This window comes from Haplochromis burtoni, unplaced genomic scaffold (assembly GCF_018398535.1).
Source record: "Haplochromis burtoni strain Fernald_Lab_line unplaced genomic scaffold, NCSU_Asbu1 Contig_15, whole genome shotgun sequence".
Lineage (NCBI taxonomy): Eukaryota > Metazoa > Chordata > Actinopteri > Cichliformes > Cichlidae > Haplochromis > Haplochromis burtoni.
The window spans coordinates 1,819,361-1,841,808 of NW_024582376.1; the positions used below are offsets into that span (position 1 = coordinate 1,819,361).

Sequence of the window (22,448 nt, forward strand, 5' to 3'; positions counted from 1 at the left end):
GTAGAGTGGAAAGTTCTGCAGGTGTTCTGGCAACGATGCGGTAATTTTTAAACAAAGACAGCCATTTAATTTCAGTAACGATCGGAATTCTACCGAGAGCAGTGCAAAGTAGTGGGTCAAACTCAACCTGACCTGATGAGGGAGTGTGAAGGAGCGAGTAATCCACTCAGAAAAATAATACGGTGTGGGGTAAGCACAGGTTTTACGGATGTGTTTCTCTCGTAAATGGGATGGCAATTTAGATCAAAGAGAGGCGGCTGAAGGAAAATCAATATGTTTTTGATATATGGGAGACCTCTTCTATGAGAAATAGCTGGGGACTGTGTGTGTCCTCAGAGTGTCCCAGTTTGTGTGAGACTACAGGTACTTATTAAAGCCATTAAAGTCATATTGTAACATTCAGTTACAATAGGCAATGTAATAGCTTGAATCCTAGAGAGAATTTTAAAAAAGCAAGAAATGAAACTGCATAAAAGTCTTTGTGTCCGTGCGCAGTTCAGGAAGACACGGAGATGCTTTTTTTCATTGTACATTGATCACCGAGTAGAAATGTGACAAAATACTTGAAACAATGCAAACACATATCTTCACTGTAAAAGAAAACACATTCAAGGAAGTACCATATTCTGGATCTTTGACCCAGTGATTTAAGTTGTATTTTGATGATGTCATAAACGATTTCTGGTTATTATAGTTTTTGTAGTTCCCTTTTTGTGATCCCTGTCTGTTTCCCTAGTCGTGTCCCTGTGTCTGTCTCTGTAATTAGTCTTTTCTCCCCAGGAAGTCATGTTTACATCCCACATAGCAGACAGGTCTGGCCCAGATTTGGTGTCTGCTGGCTGACTTCTGGCATGATAAGAGGTATGTCATCCAGATATGGGCCAGGCCTGGCGTAGATGGGACTGTTTATTTGATGGCATGCCATATCTGGCCCAATTATGGTTTGGTTTATGTGGCCCAGGCTCATAGAAAACAGGTCTGGCCCGGATCTGGCATCAAGCTGGCACTTCTGACTGACTGGTGTCATGGCAGGGTGTATGTCAACCAGATGTGGGCCAGGTCTGGCAATGAGGCACTATTTATGTTTTTATTTTCCTATTTTAGTTAGAAGACCCAAATGCCAAGTTGCAATACTGCTATGGTAGCCAACATTTCAAATGCAGGTTTGACAGGTTTGTGAGTGTGCACTTTATCCAAAACTGAGTGAGGGTTTACTTAGCTCAGGAGGCAGAGCAGGTCACCTACTCCTCTGAAGGTTAGTGGTTCAATCCCTGGCTCCCCCAGTTTGCATGTTGTGAATGTGAATGAATATAGTTAGTAGGCCCTCAGTTTAGAGAAAGTGTGTGATTAGCTGAATGTAGCATGTTGTATAGAGCACTTTGATTAATCTGGGACAGTAGAAAAAAGGGCTATATAAGAATCAGTCCATTTACTGTCTAAACAGAGTTTTGTCATGTTACTTTTGCACTATTATGTTCCGGCACATGTTGTTATTACATGGCTTGATTAAGGTACACATTAGGCTGACATCTGGGGCCAGAGCTGAGACCGCTCTGGGCCAGCACAGGGCCAGCAGTGTGTCTGCAACTGGCCCGTGGCTGCACACAACTTACACAAGGCCCACATACTGCAAAGAATGATGGCCCTTTGGTGGCCCAGATCAGGTTTGCCAAAGGTAATCCACTCATGGGCCAGCAAAGGACCACCAGTGTGTCTGCAACTGGCCTTGTGCTGGCCCATGTGTGGGCCACCTCTGGCAAACCAGATCTGGGCCACCAAAGGGCCGTCATTCTTTGCGGTATGTGGGCCATGTGTAAGCACATTGTGTGGGCCAGATCCGGGCCATACCAGTTTTGCTATGTGGGATGTTTGCTTATAAGTTCTCATGTCTTAGTCTATGTGTCTGTGAGTGTGTTAGTTCCTGTTTTATTTTTACAGTCTTTTTACAGTGTTTTTCATGTGTTTTGGGATAGTTCCTCTGTCCTCCCACCTGTTGCCTGTTCCCTCAGTATCCTTTTGGTGTACTTATTGTGTCACTTTCCCCTTGCCCTTTGTTGGGCTCTCTGTGTCCTTTGTTGTAGTTTGTAGTTCTTTAAGAGTTGTAGCACTTTGTCTTGGATTACTTTCCACTGAGTTTCAGTTCAGCAGTAACACTGTCCTTTATAGTTTAAACTTTCCAGTCTTGGGTTTGGGCCCAACTCCTGCCTGCTACACAGCCAACCGTGACAGGAAGTGTCTTAGTTTTAGAGGCAACAGTATTGGGGTTCCCCTCTTCTTTCCTCCTCTCTTCCCTTTGACACAGTTAAATTCTGCTGTTTAAACAAAATCAAAGCAGTAATATGTAAGGAATCGACTCTAAATGTTTGGGGTGAGAACTCTGTGAAAATTTGCAGGACAGAGCCAAAGCTTTGGCACCACACTCATAGCTTTGAGCTATCCACCCACACCAATTAGGCACTTGTTCTGATAATGTCTCCCCCTCTCATTTCAAAATAAATGAACACTCCTAGCAGCAACTATCACAACCGTATCAGGTGCAAAATAAGACACGGTTTTTGTGTCTGTATGTTAAATATAACACAATTTGGAGTCAGTTGCATGCTTGCAAATCTCTCTTGCGAATCCCATTTATGTGATTGACTTAAAAGTTTAAGCTCTGAAAGGGAAACTCCTACAAGTATGCCTCTGTGACTCCTGCAAGGCCAGCCAAAAAATTACCAATGTCTATGATTTTCATTGCAAAATTGAATGGCGGTGTGGAACAAAAATCCATAAAAGAAAATTGTGAACACCTTGAAAGACGCCTGAGCATGTCGTTTTTTTAAATTAATGCAAAAGAAAATATTCAAATTTCTCTCTCCTCTACCATTCTTGATCCAGTCTTGCAAACGGCAACATTAAAACTCTGAAGATACCTTTTTCTGAGGGACTTCAAATTTTTTGATGTATTGAAGAAATGCTGAATGTTCCAGTGTTGTTGGAGACTTACCCGTGCCAGTGTAGCCAGGGTACAATGAATCATACTCCCTGCTGTTTTTCCATGACAACGAATGCTCATAAAAATAAAACATTCTAAAGTGAAAATATTTGCCAGCAGCTACTGACAATTGATGGCTGTTAGTCTGCTTGATTGGGGCATTGGTGTTGGCTCAGCTGACTCAAGTGAAAGAAGAGTGGGCAGGCTACTTTGCGCTGATGAATTGCTTTCAGACTTTGCTCAATCCCTGTCCCACTGGGTTGGAAAAGAGCAGCATCAGTATGCCAGTGGATGAAGTGAAAGACTTGACTGCACACGCAGGAGAATAAACTTATAGCTCAACATGGTAACGCCAAGCCAGCCGTTCAGCTTGTTTTTGTAGTTATTCGCCATCATTTTTCTCATTTGGCATCTGCCACTCCCAGACTCACCTAGCCATGTCCACCTTCATCAATCAGTGCGCTCCTGTGACAGATTCTCCGCTGACTCTATTTTATGCTTTGTGGATTTCCTGTAAGCATGCTGACATGGGCACAGCCTGTCGGTGGAACCCTTTAGTAAACAACTTCTGTGCATTCATTTCATCTAATGTCATTGTGCTGCACAGCGCTGTTGTTGCTAATGTATTGACGATGAGAGACTGAAAATGTGGTGGTAGCTGCTATTAGTGCTGCATGTCAACATCTGCAGCATGTTGGCCGTCTGCAGTTTCCATGTATCTGTGCCAAAGTTTACAAAATAATAGTTTTTTTTTAAAATTTTCTTTCATCTGTTAGTTTACAAATTCAAGCCTCACACATAGCATCTTTGGGGGTTTTTTTTATAATATGCTTTTTTGTTTTTGTGTTCAATATAATTTGATTTTGTACATGCATTTGGGAGTGTTTCTGTTTAAACCTTAGAAGCATCTTCTGCAGCTCCTAAATCCTTTGTTTTACTGCATCAGCTAGTTGTGTATTTGCACTTAGGTAGCTGTTGTTTTAAAGCGTGGCTCTGCAGTGCTGACTGATGATAAGCTGAAGTGAAGCAGAAACTCAGTAAAGGGACATCATGCAAAGAATAATTTACACATGCACACACAGATTCTATGTACATATTTATCAGTTAACATGAGTGCATAAAACATAAAGGATATGGTAACAGTTTTTTTCCCACATACTGTTAACAGTTATTTCACGAGACAGCTGTCGTCACCTTTCCTCTCATATTCACAACAAAAATTGCAGAGTACTCTCTGTCTCATCCTCTCTCATTTTCATTAATATGAGCTTGTTTTTTCAATAACTGCAGGAAATGACTGAACTTATTGAGATTATAGAAAGTTCCACAATACAGTTTTTGAATTTCCAATTGATTTTGCAGCCACATTGGTCACACAGGGGCACCTATGTTTACATTTTTATCAGTGATTTTTACCACTTTGCACATATTGCTTTCAGTCTTATAACCTATTAGTTATGCCTCAGTTCAGACCAGTGAATGATCCTATGGCAACCTCCTGTACGCTTATATGTTTACCACCTGGTAAAAGATTGCTCAAGGTTGCCAGATGCTGCTGGGTAATGGCTACAAAAAAGGTCGAGGAGGGTGTTGCACCAAAATTTTCTTTGCGATTGATTTTGGTCACTAGCTGTTTGCTATGATTGCCCATAGTCAGTATGGAAGAAGCAAAACACAGACTAACTAACCACAGAGTGGGAACTTCAAAAAGAAGAATGTTCAAAGGTCGCCCTGAGAGGTCAATCGGGCAACTTAAGAAAACACCAGCAAATAGAAAAATGCTGCAAAATTAAAAAACAAAACAAAACTTTTTTTAAAAAAAAAGGTAACAAACATGTTTTTGGGGAGACAATAATGTGATGGAACAGGTGCAGAGGTGATAAGCTAATAGCACTGTCACAGTGGTTTACAGAGTGGACTCAGGCGCGGAGCTCAGAATAAAGACAGTGCGTTTATTTACAGTGAAGCAAAGTTGACAATAGTTCGAATGTGTAATAATGATAGTTAGTGCGTCCTTCTTCCCGTGCTTAGACCGTGCGTGGTAGTGAGTGCCCATCTCTCCTCCAAGTGCTTCCTTGTGCCAGTGAATCCTCCGTCCCAATTCGCGGCTTAGTGCAATACTCCAGCGCTGTCTGTCACTCCGCCACACCATTAAATAGCCCTGCCCAAGATGGTAGATGATTGGCAGCAGCTGGTGAATTGATTGCAGGTGCGGCAGCTCCGGGCGACAGCACTTCCGGGTCGGAGGTCCTATCCCGTCAGATCCTGACAAGCACACATGTATCTACAGTATTATATGTTATACATCACCACCTACACAACACAAAGGAAAACATCAGCCATGTTATTGTCTCCCCAAAAAATGCTTCCGTTGTATATTGTGAGATTTTGTTTTTGCTCTACTTCTATTGTGTTTTATTCAACTTCAGGACAACTTCCGCTCTTGTCCAAAAGTAGCAAAAGTTCTGCAGAGAAAAATCACAAATGGTTGACAAGAACTTAAGGTTAGGGCTTCATTTACTACCTCTGTATATTAGTGTTACCACCTTGTGGTTTCTATTTACAACAGAGTTAGAAAATAAAGGCAGTGTTTGTTCCGCATATCAGAGACTCTGTTATAGCCATCCTGTTATCATAATTACTGACTGCATCTCACTGATATTTGCATTTATAGTTATTCCTCTCTGCTGACCACTAGTTGCAACAGAAACTGCATAAACTGCCGTCTAAATGCATTAAGTCAAACTGACAATCTTTTAACAGGCCAGTGGCGTCGGCCTTAGCATTCAGCCTCAGATTAATGAGACTTAACACATCAGTCCACTCGCGCACATTATGATTGGAGTGTGTACTTTATAATTACATTATGTGACACCAGGAAATCAGTTTCTTGTCACCAGGTCTTCCGTGAGCAAGGCTTTCTAATTATGTAAGATAGCACCTCCGCTTCCTTCGGCAGTTCACACCACAGGGCTTGCGGATGAGATTGATTATAGTGTGGAACCAGCAATTCCATTTGCCATGCAGTCAGACAAGCAAACAGATTGGCTTTGGTGTAGTTCACAGTCATGCTGCTCCAAGTGAATAAAGCCCCTATTAGACAAGCATAATGCACACTATTTTCATCTGCTGACATACCCAAGTGCATGAGTGTTTAGGCACACACAGGTACATGCACACAGATTGGCACTCTCAGACATAAACAGGGAATATATGGCACTGAAAAAGGCTGTGATAGCTGTCTAGTTTCTCTGCTAATTAATGTCAAAGAAACCATCAAATTAGCAAGAAATTGTGTTTTTATCATGTTGAAAATACCAAATAAGTGTTGGATTGAAAACTGTTATTTATGTGGATTTGAAAAAAGAAAATTGCAGGAGGACTGAGGCTGCTGTCATGACAAATTTAAAATTAAAGCAAGACGCTTCTCACTTAATAGAGAAGCAAGCAGATCCTTCAATAAGATAATGAATTTTTTACCCTTTCAAACTGAGTGATTTTACTGGAATATGTGTGTATGCATGTGCACATACTACATGGCTGTATGATTATATTAAGCACAATCTATTGACATGACTGACCTTGACCATACTTGCATGTCACAATAAAAACAGAAAAAAAAAATCTTTTAAATCATCCTCCTCAGTCCTTTTGGCCTCTCACTGTGAAGAGATGGCAAACTGTGCAAACCCATTAGACTGAAAGGCAGCTGAATGGAGGTGCTGAGAGGGGGCAGTCCTTTGCATTTTCCAATTGGGAGGTCTATGACCTTCCCATTTACTGTTCTGCACTTCTTATATAAGTTGAGCACTTTATTTGAATTACACTCTCTGGTTGAGTTGTGTGATTTCAGTTTTAATGAGACACGGGATACTTAGTTTGGTATTTTATAGCAAGTCATACATAAACCAGTGACTCAAAACTGCTATAATAAAGTAAAAGAAACAAAAAAAACAATGGTGCTTAAAACTTGAGAATGCTGGAATCAATGTCCCTCGGAAGATTGTGAATGGCTAGTGTGCTGCTTTTTTATGGTATGTTTCTGAAAAGCATCCAAGTGTACCACCTTAGTTGATTCAGTCATAAAGCCCTATACAAACTGGCATTAATGCATAGCCTGTTTGTGTGTGTTGCTGTGTTTTCAGGGAAAACAAATGCGATCCACCCTGAAAACACATAGGGGTGGGATAAGGTGGATCAGCCACTCAAGCATAATAAAACAAGTAAAACCCTTACAAGGTTTTTCATGGAGAGGTCACTCCCACTCTGTACAGAAAGAGGCCTGTATGCAAAGAGTAATCTACAGTCCAAGCCTGAGCAGTCTTTGTGCAGAAATGCTTACACTCTTGCTAGTTTCCAGTAGAGCTGCCACGATTAGTCGACTAGTCACGATTACGTCGACTATCAAAATCGTCGACGACTGATTTAATAGTCGACGCGTCGTTTGAAGCTTTGTAAGATCACAAAAGACGCAGGAATAAGTAGTAGGATTTAAGAGTGTAATAACGGACATCAAATGGATAAGCGGAAGCGAATGGATGGATGAATAAACGTCAAGCAGACAACTGATTATCAGAAGTGTGAGATGCTCGAGAATATACTCCGATGTCCTGTTATATTTTAGATAGCAAGGAGCAGACGGCTAAGTTTATTGAACTTCACCTAAACAATCTGCAAATTTCATTAAAATTCAATAAAATATCATCTTGTCTTTATTTTTAGTTAGCACATAACTTAAACACTTAAAGCTGTAAGCTAATGATAGTCATATAAGAGCAGATGCATGCTGGTGCAATAAGCTGGACGTTTTACGTCCAATCGATGCATGATCTGGTTAGTCGACTAATCGCAAAAATAATCGGTGACTAGTCGACTATCAAAATAATTGTTTGTGGCAGCCCTAGTTTCCAGATATAAAAGAACAAAATAACTTAAATGAGCTTGACTGGATATAAACACTTAAACATTTGACACAGAATTGAGTTTATTTCCATCGTACGTTACACAGGGTCAGTTTACAACAAATGTTGTCTATCTTTAATATTAGCAACACAACTCCAACAGTCATCAAATCCCCTATGGTCAAACGCTTGAAGTGAAGAACTTCATCATAACAACTAGCGACCTCCACAAGGGCCAGGCTCAGGCAGGAGGGCCCATCTGCCACAACCAGTTTGGGGATGAGGCGAAACAGAAGAGAAAAGGAAAGCACTGAGAGATCACAAGCAACAGCCATGTGAACAATGATTTAGAGAGCCACTTTTTTCCCTGAATAACTCAAGCATATGCTATTTGATGTAAGTTGAAGTATATAAATATGAAATGAATGGATGTGCAGCCGACAAATCTGCAGCAGCTGCGTGATGCTGTCATCTCAATATGGACCAAAATCTCAGAGGAGTGATTCCAGGACCTTGCTGAATCTATTACATGAGGAATTAACACTTCTAAAGTAAACAAAAGCTCTGTACAAGCAAGGTGTGCCTAACAAAGTGTCTGGTGACTACTGCCAAAAGAAAAGGCCTGAAGGACCCCAAATATAAACAGGACCAGTATGTACTTTCATGCTTTCACTTTCTATTGTGTAGCTCCATCAGTTTTGTGACCTGCTGAGCCTAAAAGAATTACTTTGTCATTACTAACACAGTTTGTTTCTATGAAATGCTGTAGACACAGCATTAATTATTTGCCCTAAAGGTGATTTTTCTATCTCATTGAACAGAGGGTATCTGCCCTACATAATAATAACTGCTGAGAACACATATGTGGAATGGTTGCCAATATGAAAATAGATTATGATGTTCTTATCCTTGTTTCCATTTGAATAAAAGTCATGTTAAATCACTGTAGAGTATCTGGACTCTTTAAAACCCTATTATTTGATCAAAGGCCAAGTCACACTGAACCCTCCTCCCCGCCCCACGCATCCCTCCGATAATAGATTCTCTTCCAATCAAAGTTGGCGAGCACTTTACCATTAATTGCCTCATATAGAAGGAGAAGCCCTAGTTTATTTGATCTGTATTTAGCACTCGCCCTGATGGAAAGGGAGATGCACCCATTGAGTTAATAGAGAAGCAAGCAGATCCTTCAATAAGATAATGAATTTTTTACCCTTGACTGCCACTTTCCAGTAACACATTGAGCTTCTGTATGATTACGTCATTAAAGGTGTTGTTCCAAAGCCAGGAAAATGCTGCAAGTAAACTTCTGAACGTGTAAACATTTCTACTTTGCTTCAAATCACATTTGCAGGATAAATAAATCCAGCCTCTAAAAGCAGGACTCATAAGGTCACAAGGTTTAATGACAACAGTGACATTATAACAGAGAGATGTGGGTCGAAAAGAATCCAGACAGGAAATATATTCTGTAAAGATGGTGCTTGTATCACCCTTAGCTGTTTTCCTAGGGTACTGTACTCTTAACAGCGTTCTTAAGGTCTTATCATTGTGTAATTTTTCATGTGTAGAAATAGAAATAGGAGGGAGAAATGCTCCTATACCTTATTCTGGGATAAAGAGGACAAAGATTTGATTCGAACACCAAAGTTAAAGTGATTCATTCAAATAAGAAGTGAGATGGCCACCAAGGGGTGTGACCAAGGTGGCTCCTGGGTAGCAAGACTCACTTCTACAATGTTGCCTTGCTTCATTCAATCTGTCTTTTAGTTTGTTTATATGACTTATAAGATTAGCAGAGTTTATGTAGTTCAAGCAAATTAGTTTCTCCGTTGATGTTGACGGTGTAACAATTAAAATCAGCGTGACAAGTTAATTAAGGGATGACATCTGAGGGGTGTTTAAAAAACAAACAAAAAAAACCTCACTGGATCATAGCCTGCCGCTGTGTGCCGGTACTGCAGAGGAATTTTTTTGTTTGTTTTTGCCTATTTTTCACTGAAGCTCTCTTTCACAGTCCAGATGCCACCATGCCTCAGCATACCTTCTGGCAACTCATTGATTGGTTTCAATGGATCAAACTCCTGCCCGTGTTTTCGCTGCGTGAAAACAGCCCTGCTTGTTTGCCAGCTGTCATGTATTGACCACGGTAAAATGTCAATTCCTCCGGGACCAGAACCTGCCAGAATTACTGATTTTACTTACTTCTGCAGGTAGCTTTCATTGTGCATTACAGCATTTAACTAAAATACTAATATTGTATTGGCATTTATATTTTTTCTTGCAGCTTTGAGGTGATGTTTCTTTCTTGTTTTTTTCTTAAATGAGAAAATTGCCCACTAAAGAAACAACAATCAGTGTGGCTTTTTACACACACGCACAGGTCTGCAAATTAAACTGGGGAAATATACAGTTATTGAGATGCTGACACAGATAGCAAACAATAATTGAACGTATGTAAAATCAATGTTATACTCTCAACCTAAATGTCATTGAATCATCATTGAATTCTGATATTGGTTCTTGATCATTTTTGCACCCTCAGTTAATACTGAAACAATGTGGACGTCACTACTAAAGATCAAGAGGACATAAGTGTTGTTTCAACTGATGTAAAAAAAATTACTTCCACTACTTCAGAATAATGAAATTTACTTATCTAAATTCACTTATCTTATAATAAATGGTGTAATGATGTTGAGTGAAACATTTTTGAGTGTACTATTAAACTCTAACATCAGTTAAGTTATTTAATTTATTAAATCAAGATTAGTTTACAATAATTTTTGATGAATTCACTCCTACTGAATGATGTCCTGCCTCCACCTGGTGAACTGCCTGAAGGTAAAAGAGTCACACACTGTCACTGCCTCCACTTGCTCAGTGACTCCATGTACAAAAAGAAAACAAAACCAAAAACTGAAAATAGGACATGAAAAAAAAATAAGGAAAAAGCAGACTTTGTTCAGAGGTTTTCATATATATCTCTCTCTTTCCAGAATTCATCCTAGCTAACATAATCTGCGTAAGTTGTCAGTTACGTTAGCAAGCTAACTTCGGTTATTGACATTTTGAAGTGCCTAATAATGACCATGGTGACAGTTACACATCTGCAATATGTGTCACTGTACTCAGTATTTGACGAAGTATAAAATATAATTGGTTAAAATACATTTGGCACCTTTAAAATATTAAAAAATAAGTAAATGCTTACCTGATGCAGAGGAGATCTCTGGGGTGCAGTGATGTCGACTAATACAGGATTGTCTCCTGTATCATAGATTTTTAAATATCATCTTAATAGTGGACAGATGGGATGCAATACTTTAATTTCCCAGTCAACTATATTGACAGCTATCATGATTTTTCATCTATAAATAAATCGTATTTTAATATAAATTCCTGGTCAACCATAGATCAGTGACCAATGGTGGTCAGACGGGATGTACCACATTGCGAGGGGTGTGATGGAACAGTTCAATTGATAATAGCTTCTCAATTACCCAGTCATCTCTGAATCCATAACTTTTCACTTGGTCAACTATAACTAGATCATCAATTATAAACAACGACAATTATAAGCTATATAGTTTATGTCTTGCATATTTCCACAACTGTATCCATAATCACATACTGTGTATGCTACCGTTGTATATAGTGTGTTATCTTACTTTTTTTCATTGGTTGTACTTATTTGTATTTTTGTATTTCCTTCTGATATCTGTACCTACGCTGAGGTAACGCAAAAATTTCCCCGTCGTGGGATCAATAAAGTCTTGTCTTATCGTATCTTAGAAAAACATAATCAACCTAATCAAACTGAATCAATGTTATTCCAATGTCATTACTATTACACTGACAAGTTTCATCAGTATTTCAACATTGATTCAAAATTTATTTAACATGGCCAGATGAAGCAATGAGTGAGTCCATATAATCAAGGTTTTTTTTTTAGAATGAATCCTGCTGTTCATACTTTATTCTACACTCCAAAAACCAAGTCTTTGCCCTCATAAACAGGAAGAAATCATTTTGAGTAAAATCTAGCTGAAATATATAAAATCAAAGGTTTATTTGTTTAATAACTAATGAATTGTTAAGAGAATATTCTTAGTATAAGCTGAATGCATACCAATCAATTAAATGTTTTAAATGTTTTACACTTATGGAAAAAAATTAACTGGAAAATGCAATTAAATTACTTAAAGTCGACAGTGTCCTGCCACAATCATACAATGCTTGTTTGTTTGTTTTAGTTTTGTTATCCTTCATCACATCTTTAATATGTTCTGTCAACATGCATGTTGGGTTTTTGGTTTTTTTGTCATTTATTATGACTCCCATATTCCATAATAGCCTGCATACTGTAGCTGAGAGGAAACTAGCCTCCTGTTTTCTGGCTTTAGAAGAGCCCGTGACAGGAGACTAACCGGTCAAATATTGTTTCAAGCCAGTTTCAATTGAGTAGTATCCACACAGGAAGCAAGGCATGCTGCCGGTTTAAGCAAAAGTGTTTCACCTGGAAGAGCAAGCATTAAATCCAATGTGACGATAAAAGTCAGCACTGATACATTTTTAGCTGTATAAAGACTGTGCTTGTGTGATGGGGGGTGTTAGGACAGAGAGGAGAGAGCTAATGTAAGATTTTTGGAACAGAGTCATTTTTTCTCTACACAATTAAATCCAGGAAAAGTTCTCTATACTTCCATCCAGCCATCCATTTTCGTCTGCTTATCCAATTCAGGGTTGGAACTTATCCCAGCAAAAGTTGGTATACACCATGGACAGGTTTCCAGTGTACTGCTGGGCTAAAGCAAAGAGACAGACAGCCTTTCCCACGCACGCTTTAGAATTTCCAGTTAACCTAACCCGTTCATATCTTTGGAGCTGGTAAGAACCCACACAAGCGCAAGAACATGCAAACACAGCCCCAGCTGTCTGGTTGATTCGAACCCAAGACCTGTGAGCTGCACCATCATACAGCTCTTGAAGGCATCTTATTCTTGATTTTACAATGGTGTCTAAATAATATGATATTAAGCTGGAAATAATCAAGAAGTAGTCTATTGGGTCCATGAAGAAGCAAACATGTCCTTTGTTCACAGCTTTAAAAGCCAGAGGTGAGTGCAACCTCAGATGACCTTCCACAGCTACTCTCTGCTTGTTCACAGAGCATTCAGTGGGCTGTAGATATTGACTTGCTGTGACTTGGCGCTGTGATGGTATCAGATGAGTGGGTATGTCTCATCTTTGCGAGTCAGAGTTAGCTGATGTTTATTCAGCTGTGTGATCCGTAGGGAAAAGGTCACTTCAAACATGTTTCAGCTTTGCATGCACGTCTGATCATTTAATTCTGATAAGATGAGACACGCAACCCACGGTTTTCCTCTATATTGGACAGCCTACAGCACATTTCCCTTTCAGCCATGTTGTACTTAATTCTATTTTTTTTTTTTGTGCCTTATTAATTTCACACTTTTCCGGGTTGGTTGCTTTTATCTCCTGCCTGCGCTTTAACTGCAGATGTAATCGATTTAACTTAAGAACCTTTGTGCTAGCCCAGTGTAATTACAGTAATTACAAAGCCTGCTTTCAGACATCTGCTGCACACTTTATTAGGTTTTACTTTCCTGACTGTAGACTTTTGAAGGTGTCTTGCATTTCATATAAATATTTGTTGATGTAATTGAGTCGAAAGCTGATTAAGTTGTCAATATATAATTTCAAAATTGTTGCAGTTATGTAATGAATAGGCACTTGACTGATTGTTGATATATTGCTGACTTGTCAGGGTTCTAACGAGCTTTGATCCAGCATAGAGTCAGTGGATCAAGCCACACAATTTCACGAAAAAAGCCCATTAATGGTTGGACTGATAATCAGAAATAAGAGACAGAATGAGAAGCCGTGTGCAATTCTGTTTCTCTCCTTTCTGACAACACAGTAAACAGATGATGTTTGCTGCGCCTGCATAATTGCTCATCATGACAATGTGACACCTGTGCCGTTAAAGGTCACGGAGTAAGTCCATAATGTTGTTCCCAAAAAGAAAAGAATCGGAGCATGCACACAAATGTGCCACTCCTTAGTTATGATGTGTTGTGCAATGATTTATAATAACCATCTGCAGCCTTATTGTGGTGGAATTACATTATTTTTTCTGCATAAAAACGAGAAGAAAGCATCATCTATATCCAATCCCTTTATAATTGGCTTAGCTAAGCCATATACAAGACAGGAATCAGTTCCTCTGATTATAATGCGACTACACTGCAACAAATATTGCATAGAGAATGCACATAAATCATTTTGGAGAACAACATGCTGTCTTGTCATTCTTTAGTGTTCTTGTGACAAACTGATTTAATTTTGTAGACCTACACGGCGTACGTAGCGTCTTTGGAAAGCTGCTGCAGTGACTGGTGTTCTAAGTGTCTGGCATGCCTTTACAGACGCTGATTTTCATTCTTGTGCAGCATGATAGAGGATGTTATGACTTTTAGGTTTTGTGCTGCCCTTTAAAATGCCTTTGAATAGGTGAAAGAATTTAAAGCTTTTAAGATTTCAGGGTTTTACCATACAGATCCATTATTTACATTATGTAGCACTTCACCTTTTTGGAAATATTAAATACCCCACCCCTACTCTACAAGCTGCTTGGAAAAGTGTATGGAGTTATTAAGGATAATGCTGTGCCATTGGAGGTACTCAAGAATAATGGAGAAAGGTGTTCACGAAAAGTCAAATAAGCACTGGTCCTAATAAGCCTGTGCACCGCCTTGGGAGCTGCTTTCTGTATACTAGACTTTTTATTGAAGAAAGGGGAAAAAGTGTCTTTTTAAATTCCTAAACTCAATGGCAAAAAGGCCACCTTCACTCTCCTTCATTTGGGAAATATTTCACTTACCAGTGAGAATAAATGTGTTTTATTTTGGGGGATTTTCTCTCAGTCTCACAACACAATGGCCTTTTCCATTTTCCTCAGCTGCTATCCTTGATGACCCTATGGAGTGCAGCAGAGGAGAGCGTCTGGCTATCACGCTGGCCAAAGACAGCATCAACAGGAGCAGTAACCGCTCCATCACTGGCAAGCTGGAGGTGGACATCTTTGAACTGCTGAGAGACAGCGAATATGAGATGGGGGAAACAAGTAAGTAGCACAGGAAAGAAAAGCAAGTGATTGTGTGTGTGAATTTGTTGGCTAACGTGTTTATTCATTCAGAGAAAAAGAGCCTCTCTTGCTCTTTCTGCAAGTAGTTGCTCATAACATATTTTAATAGATGTTCTATTTTTTTATATGGCTGCTCGCTTTTTTAGAGATGACCTTGAAAAGTTTTTCCGATTGTGATGTCACCGCGGGCCCATCACCATTTATACTCCCTGTAATCCTGCATTCTAGTCCTGAACAATAGGCTCAGAAAATAAACCTCCACCATCAACGCTGTGATACAAGCATCAGTTGAAAAAGGAATCAACAAATTCACTGAGATTTAATTAATTTTTTTCTCCAGAAAGTCTCATCTTTTCAAGCTGTTCCAAGATCTCTTTCTTAAAGATCTTGGGATTTCTGAGAAGTGGCAATAAAGATTGGCACAATCATACATTTACGTCTACGCATCGGCCATTAGCCCCAAGTTATAAAAATGGAAATGTGCACGAAAAGACAGAACACGTCACGTTTGGCCTAAACCACCAGGTGCAGTGGACATTCTAATCCAGGTGTTGTTGAGCTTTTATTAAGTAGGCCAGACCATCATGGGATTCCCACTAATTTGTTACCTAGATGTGACAAATGCATCACTGAGAGTGACCCTATTAACACAAGCCAGAGTAGCTATTTGCTATCAGCGGTATCAGCACTTACCCACAGCATTTTTGTACTGTCTGGTGACTTGTTGCATCACACCTCAATGTTTATTGGTTTGTTTGTTTTTAAATTTTTAATTAAAACACCCCAAATCAATACAGCGCAGTGTGTCTCTGCAAAAAGTGCAGCCATTGATTTTCAATATGACACATTCCTACTTTCCCAAATGCAAGAGCTTCAGTGGTGCCTGCCTAATACATGGAAACAGCACTTCAGTTACCACAACCACAACAAACTGTTTTACTTTCTCTGCCCGGGCTAAGACAAACCTCACAGTGTGGTTCCTTTAGTGTGCTTGCGTGCGTGCATGTGTCCCAATGTGTTTGTGTTTGTGCGTGTGGGTATATGTAAAGCAAAGTGTGTAGCTGTGCACAAGCTGGATTTTGTGTATACTGTGCAAATGTTTAGTGTGTGAAAGTGTGAGTGTGTAATTAGAGCCAGGATTTGGATTAGGGATGGATCAGCGGCCACGGATAGATGAAAATATCACAGAGTGAGAATTACCTGGGAAGAAAAGTCAGATCCCACCATCAATGAGTCCTTTCCTGGCTGTTCAGTATGGACATAGACTGCTTGCTGCATAACATCCACATACTGTAAGATTCTATCATGCACAGATTTTCTCTTCTATATAATAATGTGCGACATCTATATGACAACCTTTATTCTTGAACACACCCTGAATTTACTCTCTTTAAGTAGTCTTCAGGAAAGATCTCTAGGTTTCTTGAAGTCATTTAAAGCTCTTCTTTAAATGTTGAGGCCTTTTATTCTGTTCTCTGTCAAGATGACCCCACACTGCTTCAATAAAGTTAAGGTTCAGCCTGTATGGAGGCCAATCCATGAATGATGGTGTTTCATTGTTTGGGATCATTGTCATGCTGAAAAAGGTGGCATTGATTTGTGAATTCAAATCTGAAGGTATTTTTCCGCTATCATGATTTTATCAATTTTAACATGATCCCCAACACCACTGGCCGAAATGCAGCTCTTTACCACGACAGAGCCTCCATCATGTTTTACAGCCACCTCCAACAGGTTTTCTGGGGGAACACCGAGGCGCTCCCGGGCCAGCCAAGAGATATAATCTCTCCAGCGTGTCCTGGGTCTGCCCCAGGGCCTCCTCCCAGGGGGACATTCTCAGAACACCTCACCTAGAGGCGCCTAGGAGGCATCCTTGTCAGATGCCTGAACCACCTTAACTGGCTCCTGTGGAGGAGCAGCGGCTCTACTCTGACCCCATCCCAGGTGGCTGAACTCCTCACCCTATCTCTCAGGGAGAGGCCAGCCACCCATCAGAGAAAGCTCATTTCTGCCACTTGTATCCGCAGTCTCATTCTTTCGGTAACTACCTAAAGTTCGTGTACATCCGCTTTGTGTAGGGACGTGGGGTGGGGAAATAGTAAACCAGTAAATCAAGAGCTTTGCTTTTACGCTCTGCTCTTTCGTCACCACGATGGACTGATACAGCGTCCGCATCGCTGCAGCTGCAGCACCAATCCATTAGTCGATCTCCCGCTCCCAACTTTCCTCACTTGTGAACAAGACTGCGAGATATTTAAACTCTTCCACTTGGGGCAGTATTTCTTAGCTGACCCGGAGTGCGTATTACACCCTTTTCTGGCTGAGGGCCATGGCCTCAGACTCGGAGGTGCTGATTCTCATTCCCGCCGCTTCACACTCAGCTGTATACCGCTCCAGTGTGAGCTGAAGGCCATCACCCGATAAACCAAAAATTTCAGCCGAAGAGCCCTATCTCCTGAGTCTTAACTGGATTTTTTTCCTATTTCTTAAGGACAAGAGTTTACAGGGTTATACTACCTTGTATTGATTAGTGAAAAACAATGTTAAATAATGATAATGGCCTAAAGATGATCTTATGATCTGAACCACAAAGGAACTCGAGGGACATGCATAATTATGGAAATCTTGTGAAGTATTTCTGGAGATGTATATAGATGTTTATGTAAATAGTTATTATCAAGGAGAAAAAGAACGCTTGTGTTTATGGCAGTTATGGTCACACAGGTTTTAAGGCTGTCAGAGACAACAGTTTCTGCTGGTGTTTAGCTTTTCTTCCAGATAAGGTGAATCCAATTTTTTCACCTTCACCCTCAGAAAAAAAGAGTGTGGCACATTCCTCCTTGTTGAATAAGAGTAGTCCCACTGGCTTTGAGGCTTGTGAAGATGAAAATCTTCATAGCAGAGGTCCCCAGTGTCATCGACTGAGTCAGACTGCCATCAGAAAGGGGCTGTGCTGAGTTTGACTTCTTGTGAACAAATAAAGCAGGGGTGGGTAATTAATTTCCCCCAAAGGCCACATGACAAACTGGGACCGTTGTATAAATAAAATGAATACCAAGCAGAACCGAGTGCAGCTTCATATTAATTTGATCACTTAATAATCTTTTTGTTGCGGTCCTTCACAACAGTCCAAGTTTCTCATGAGGCCTTTGAGGAAAATTAATTGTGGTAATGAATGTGGAAAGGAACAGACTGTGGTAGTCAGTGACTACCTGAACTCCAGCGCTGTACTTTCATTGGACTTTGTCTGCGCCTACATTTTCAATTATGGCATGTTGTAGCATCTTGTTGGTTTTTTTGACTCCCTGAATGTGGGATACTCAGATCCTCTAGCTGATCCCATGTACCCCACACTGCCAGTATTTACTCACCTATCCAAATCATTGGCGTTGCATTCAGGTGTTCCAGTCACGTCTATGGCCACAGGTGTATAAAATCAAGCACCAAGGCATGCAGACTGCTTCTATATTTGTGAGAGAACGAGTCGCTCTCAGCAGCTCAGTGAATCCCAAGCATGGTACCGTAATAGGATGTCACCAGAAATTTCCTGACTACTAAACATTCCACAGTCAGCTGTTAGTGGTATTATAACAAAGTGGAAGTGACTGCAAACAACCGCAACTCTGCCATTAAAGGGTAGGCAATGTAAAATCACAGAGCGGCAGATGCTGAGGCGCATAGTGTTCTTAGCTCGAGAACAGTGTGTAAATTGATTTTTCAGGAGTTGTGCTCGGCCCTTATTTCCAGTGAAAGGAACTCTTAACGCTTCAGTATACTGAGACATTTTGGACAATTTCATGCCCCCAACGTTGCAAGAACAGGTTGGGGATGACCCCTCCCTGTTTCAACATGACTGCACACCAGTGTATGACGCAAGGCCCATAAAGACATGGATGAGTGAGTTTGGTGTGGAAGAACTTGAGTGGCCTGCACAGAGTTCTGACCTCAACCTGGCAGAACGCCTTTGGGATGAATTAGAGAGTAGACTGCAAGCCAGGCCTTCTCATCCAACATCATTCTTTGACATCACAGACACTCTTCTGTAAGAATGGTCATAAATTCCCATAAACACACTCCTAAACCTCGTGATTAAGAATGGGATGTCACTCAGGTCTATATGCATGTGAAGGCAGACGAGCGAATACTAGTGGCAATATATTGTACCTCATTAGTTATCCATCAACTTTTAATAGCAGTAAAAGCACAACTGAAGAGTAGTGTGCTAATTCTGCTGCGTGATAGCCTATAAATGCTGTTTGATTTGGGCCATGAGTAACATTTTGGGTTTGTTTTTTTTAAAGCAGATTTCACTCTATTGACCTTTTCATCCAGAGCTACATCCATTTTTAGGAATTAACCTATGTAAAGTGCTTTTACATATACTTACATAAACCTATATAATTGTTTAGTTTAAGCAATGTTTTTGGATCCTTCTAATTTAGACCTAATATAGTAAAAGAACTGAATCCCACACAGTGTTTTTTTTTTCCAAAAAAAAAGGAGTGTAACTGTCCAAATACTTTCAATATGGCTCACACATTTACACACAGAAAAAGCTCGCCGTGCACAAAGAGAGCAAATGAAAGTGTCACCGGGGCCGGGAGCATTCTGGCTTGCAGTCAAATCATTCAGCTTTATAATTCAGTGAAGCCATTACAGACAGGTGCAAACAAAAGTGTGGGCGTGGATGCGTTAGTGTGTGCGTGTGCACTGTATACATGTGTGTTGTTTTTTTTCATGTAAGATGGCAGTGTATTCATGTCTTACAAGCCCCATGGGTGACTAGCGGATTACTTATTAATCATTCGATTCACTGCCTCTCGATGCACCGCACGGGCCTGGAAATGTTTCCCCTTTGCCTATTTTACACTGGTGGCTGGTTAATGCTCAGCAATTCCCCAATAACAGCCACCAAATTACCAACACCCACACTTGGTGCACACATGCTCACACAATAATAGTGCTTCAGTATGTGTGTCTTCTTTACACCCTGGACTGCAGTGTGTTAATTACAAGCCAGGGATTATAAACACATAAGAAACGGCATTCTTTCCCAGTATGGGAGATTAAAGCATATGGCCTGTGCACATGGCAAAGGAAAGAAACTCACTTTTACTGAAATGTTTCTGTTTACAGATATGTTTTAAAGCCCAAAGGTACCGCTGTTAAATCAATCCTTGTAAATGTTGTATTTGAAAAGCACGATGAGATGTGTGTGTGTGTGTGTGTGTGTGTGTGTGTGTGTGTGTGTGTGTGTGTGTGTGTGTGTGTGTGTGTGTGTGTGTGTGTGTGCATGTGTGTGTGTGTGTGTGTGTGTGTTTGTGCGTGTCACCTTTGGGGATATTATTGCATTCATGTGCAAATTATCAAATACCAGATTTTTTATTTTCACCCTCCAGATATTGCTGCTTGTCACATTTCCCAGCGTCTGCTTTTCACCGACTCCCACTCAGTTTATCCGTCATTGTCTTCTTTCTTTTTTGCTGCATATCTTTCCGTCTTTATACTTGAGAGTTGATCATATTAATATCCCCAACAAGTAAAACATCCAAAGGCAGATAGAGTGTAGCATCTGCCCTTGTGCATATTTCCCTTACACTTGTAGTTTCTGGATCCCTTGGGACAGGAGAAATGCTGGTGCAGGCTGCTATCTGTTCAGAGGTTGAGGCAGTGATCATATGGATCCATTAACATTAGCCTGAAAAAAAAGCCTGATCTAACACCAACTGCCTTGCTTTACTTTAATTATCTCTGTTACCTCTAATTGCCCCTGCTTATATCTCTGTACTCCTCTGTTTTTTTTTCCAGTGTGCCAGATCATGTCCAAAGGGGTGGTGGCAGTCCTTGGTCCATCTGCCAGTCCAGCTTCCAACTCAATCATCAGCAATATATGTGGAGAGAAGGAGGTAAGTTCCAACCAACTGGCCCGGGGCTGGTGGCGTGCGATTCAGCCACACAGAAAAAAAGGGGCAGATTTAGCTGCACAAATATTATATTTGCACAGAAAGTTTTCCTTTCATGAAGGAAAATTGCTTATTGTGTGGTGACTCATCTGGAATGCCAGAAGGTCCTTATCATTACAAACTAGAATTTATAATTTTCTGGAATAAATCAAAAATTACCAATGATCTCCAACTGAAAGTCATAACACACTGCATAAACCATTCGAAAGTCAAGCAGGGCTTTAATAAGGCTGTACATAAGTGCTGTTGTGCATAAGTGTTTTAGCGTCATTCACATTTGCAGTCATTTGTCACATGCCTACCGCCTTCAGACTGCAAATGTTATCTAAATAATAAATTCACCCCACCAGTCAAAACTCAGCAAGATAGCTTGAAAATGTGAAATTTCCCTTGTGCATCTCATGAGACACCTTTTTAAATTTCCACAGTGGTCGCACCTTTTATCCAACTGTCACTGACTTATTTCTGCCAGATTAAAGTATTAAACTTTTCCCTTGTTTGCGGTCAATCACTCACACTCTCATCGGATCTGCTCGTTTGTGTCCCTATGCATATTTCCCCTGCTGTTGGTAGATTGGATTGTTCATATTGACATAAAGGAGATGGACTGTGTTAATAAATGTGCACATTGTTATTAGATCACCCACAGAACTTTCCCCTCCTATTCTTCTGTTTTTTTTCTGTTTGCAGCCTCACACTAGTCTGTCCTACTTAGTAAATCTGGCCCAAAGATTTTGAAACGTTGACGGTCGTTAGTGGCTATGTGGGTTTAGCAGGAGACGTACGGGGAAAGGGTTCCCAGTTGTTCGTAAAAATGATGAAATTCTACCGTGTCATTTTTCTCGATTGCTATACAGCTCAAGTCAAAATATCACTGGACATTTTTTCCCTTTCAGTTATATTGTATTAATATTTTAAAAAGAATTGCAGTAATGATAAAATATCCAAATACAAAGAAAACAAAGAGCAAACTGCCCAAGAATCATTTTTTACATAGTTCAAATATTGTTCCCAAACTCGTTAAACCATTTTTTGTATATACTCGTTAGCTGCTCTCTTAGGTACACCAACCTGGACCTCCTTTTGCCTTCAGAACTGTTTTAATTTTTCATGCCACAGATTCAAGAAGGTGCTGAAATCACTCCTTAGAGATTTTGGTCCATTTCGATGTGACAGGACTGTCTTCTGTGGTCTTCTGCTGCTTTAGATAATCTGCTTCAAGATTTGACATGTTGTGGAGTCAAAGATGCTCTTCTGCATACCTTGCAGAAGGTATGCAGAAGAGCATTCCTAGGTGGTATTTTGAGTCCCTGTAGAAGCTCAAAGCATTCTGGCACCTCTGGCATGACCAAGATACCCAGGGAACTGTCTCTTGCTGGATGTTTTGTCTTTTTGGACAATTCTCTGTAAATCCTCAGACGGCCATGTGGCAATTT

General features: G+C 40.2%; 1 protein-coding gene across 6 annotated transcripts in view; it reads left to right on the top strand.

The window, feature by feature from the left end:
- grik4 (glutamate receptor, ionotropic, kainate 4) overlaps nucleotides 1-22,448 on the top strand; it is a 354,349-nt gene that overhangs the window by 187,791 nt on the left and 144,110 nt on the right. For all 6 annotated transcript variants that reach the window (XR_006054048.1, XR_006054049.1, XR_006054050.1 and 3 more), the window contains 2 exons: nucleotides 14,864-15,028; nucleotides 20,858-20,955. Coding sequence is in view for 3 of the 6 variants with exons in the window: in XM_005915839.3 (XP_005915901.1) it covers nucleotides 14,864-15,028; nucleotides 20,858-20,955 (263 nt within the window). In the remaining 3 variants the exon portion in view is untranslated. The remainder of the gene's footprint in view (nucleotides 1-14,863; nucleotides 15,029-20,857; nucleotides 20,956-22,448) is intronic.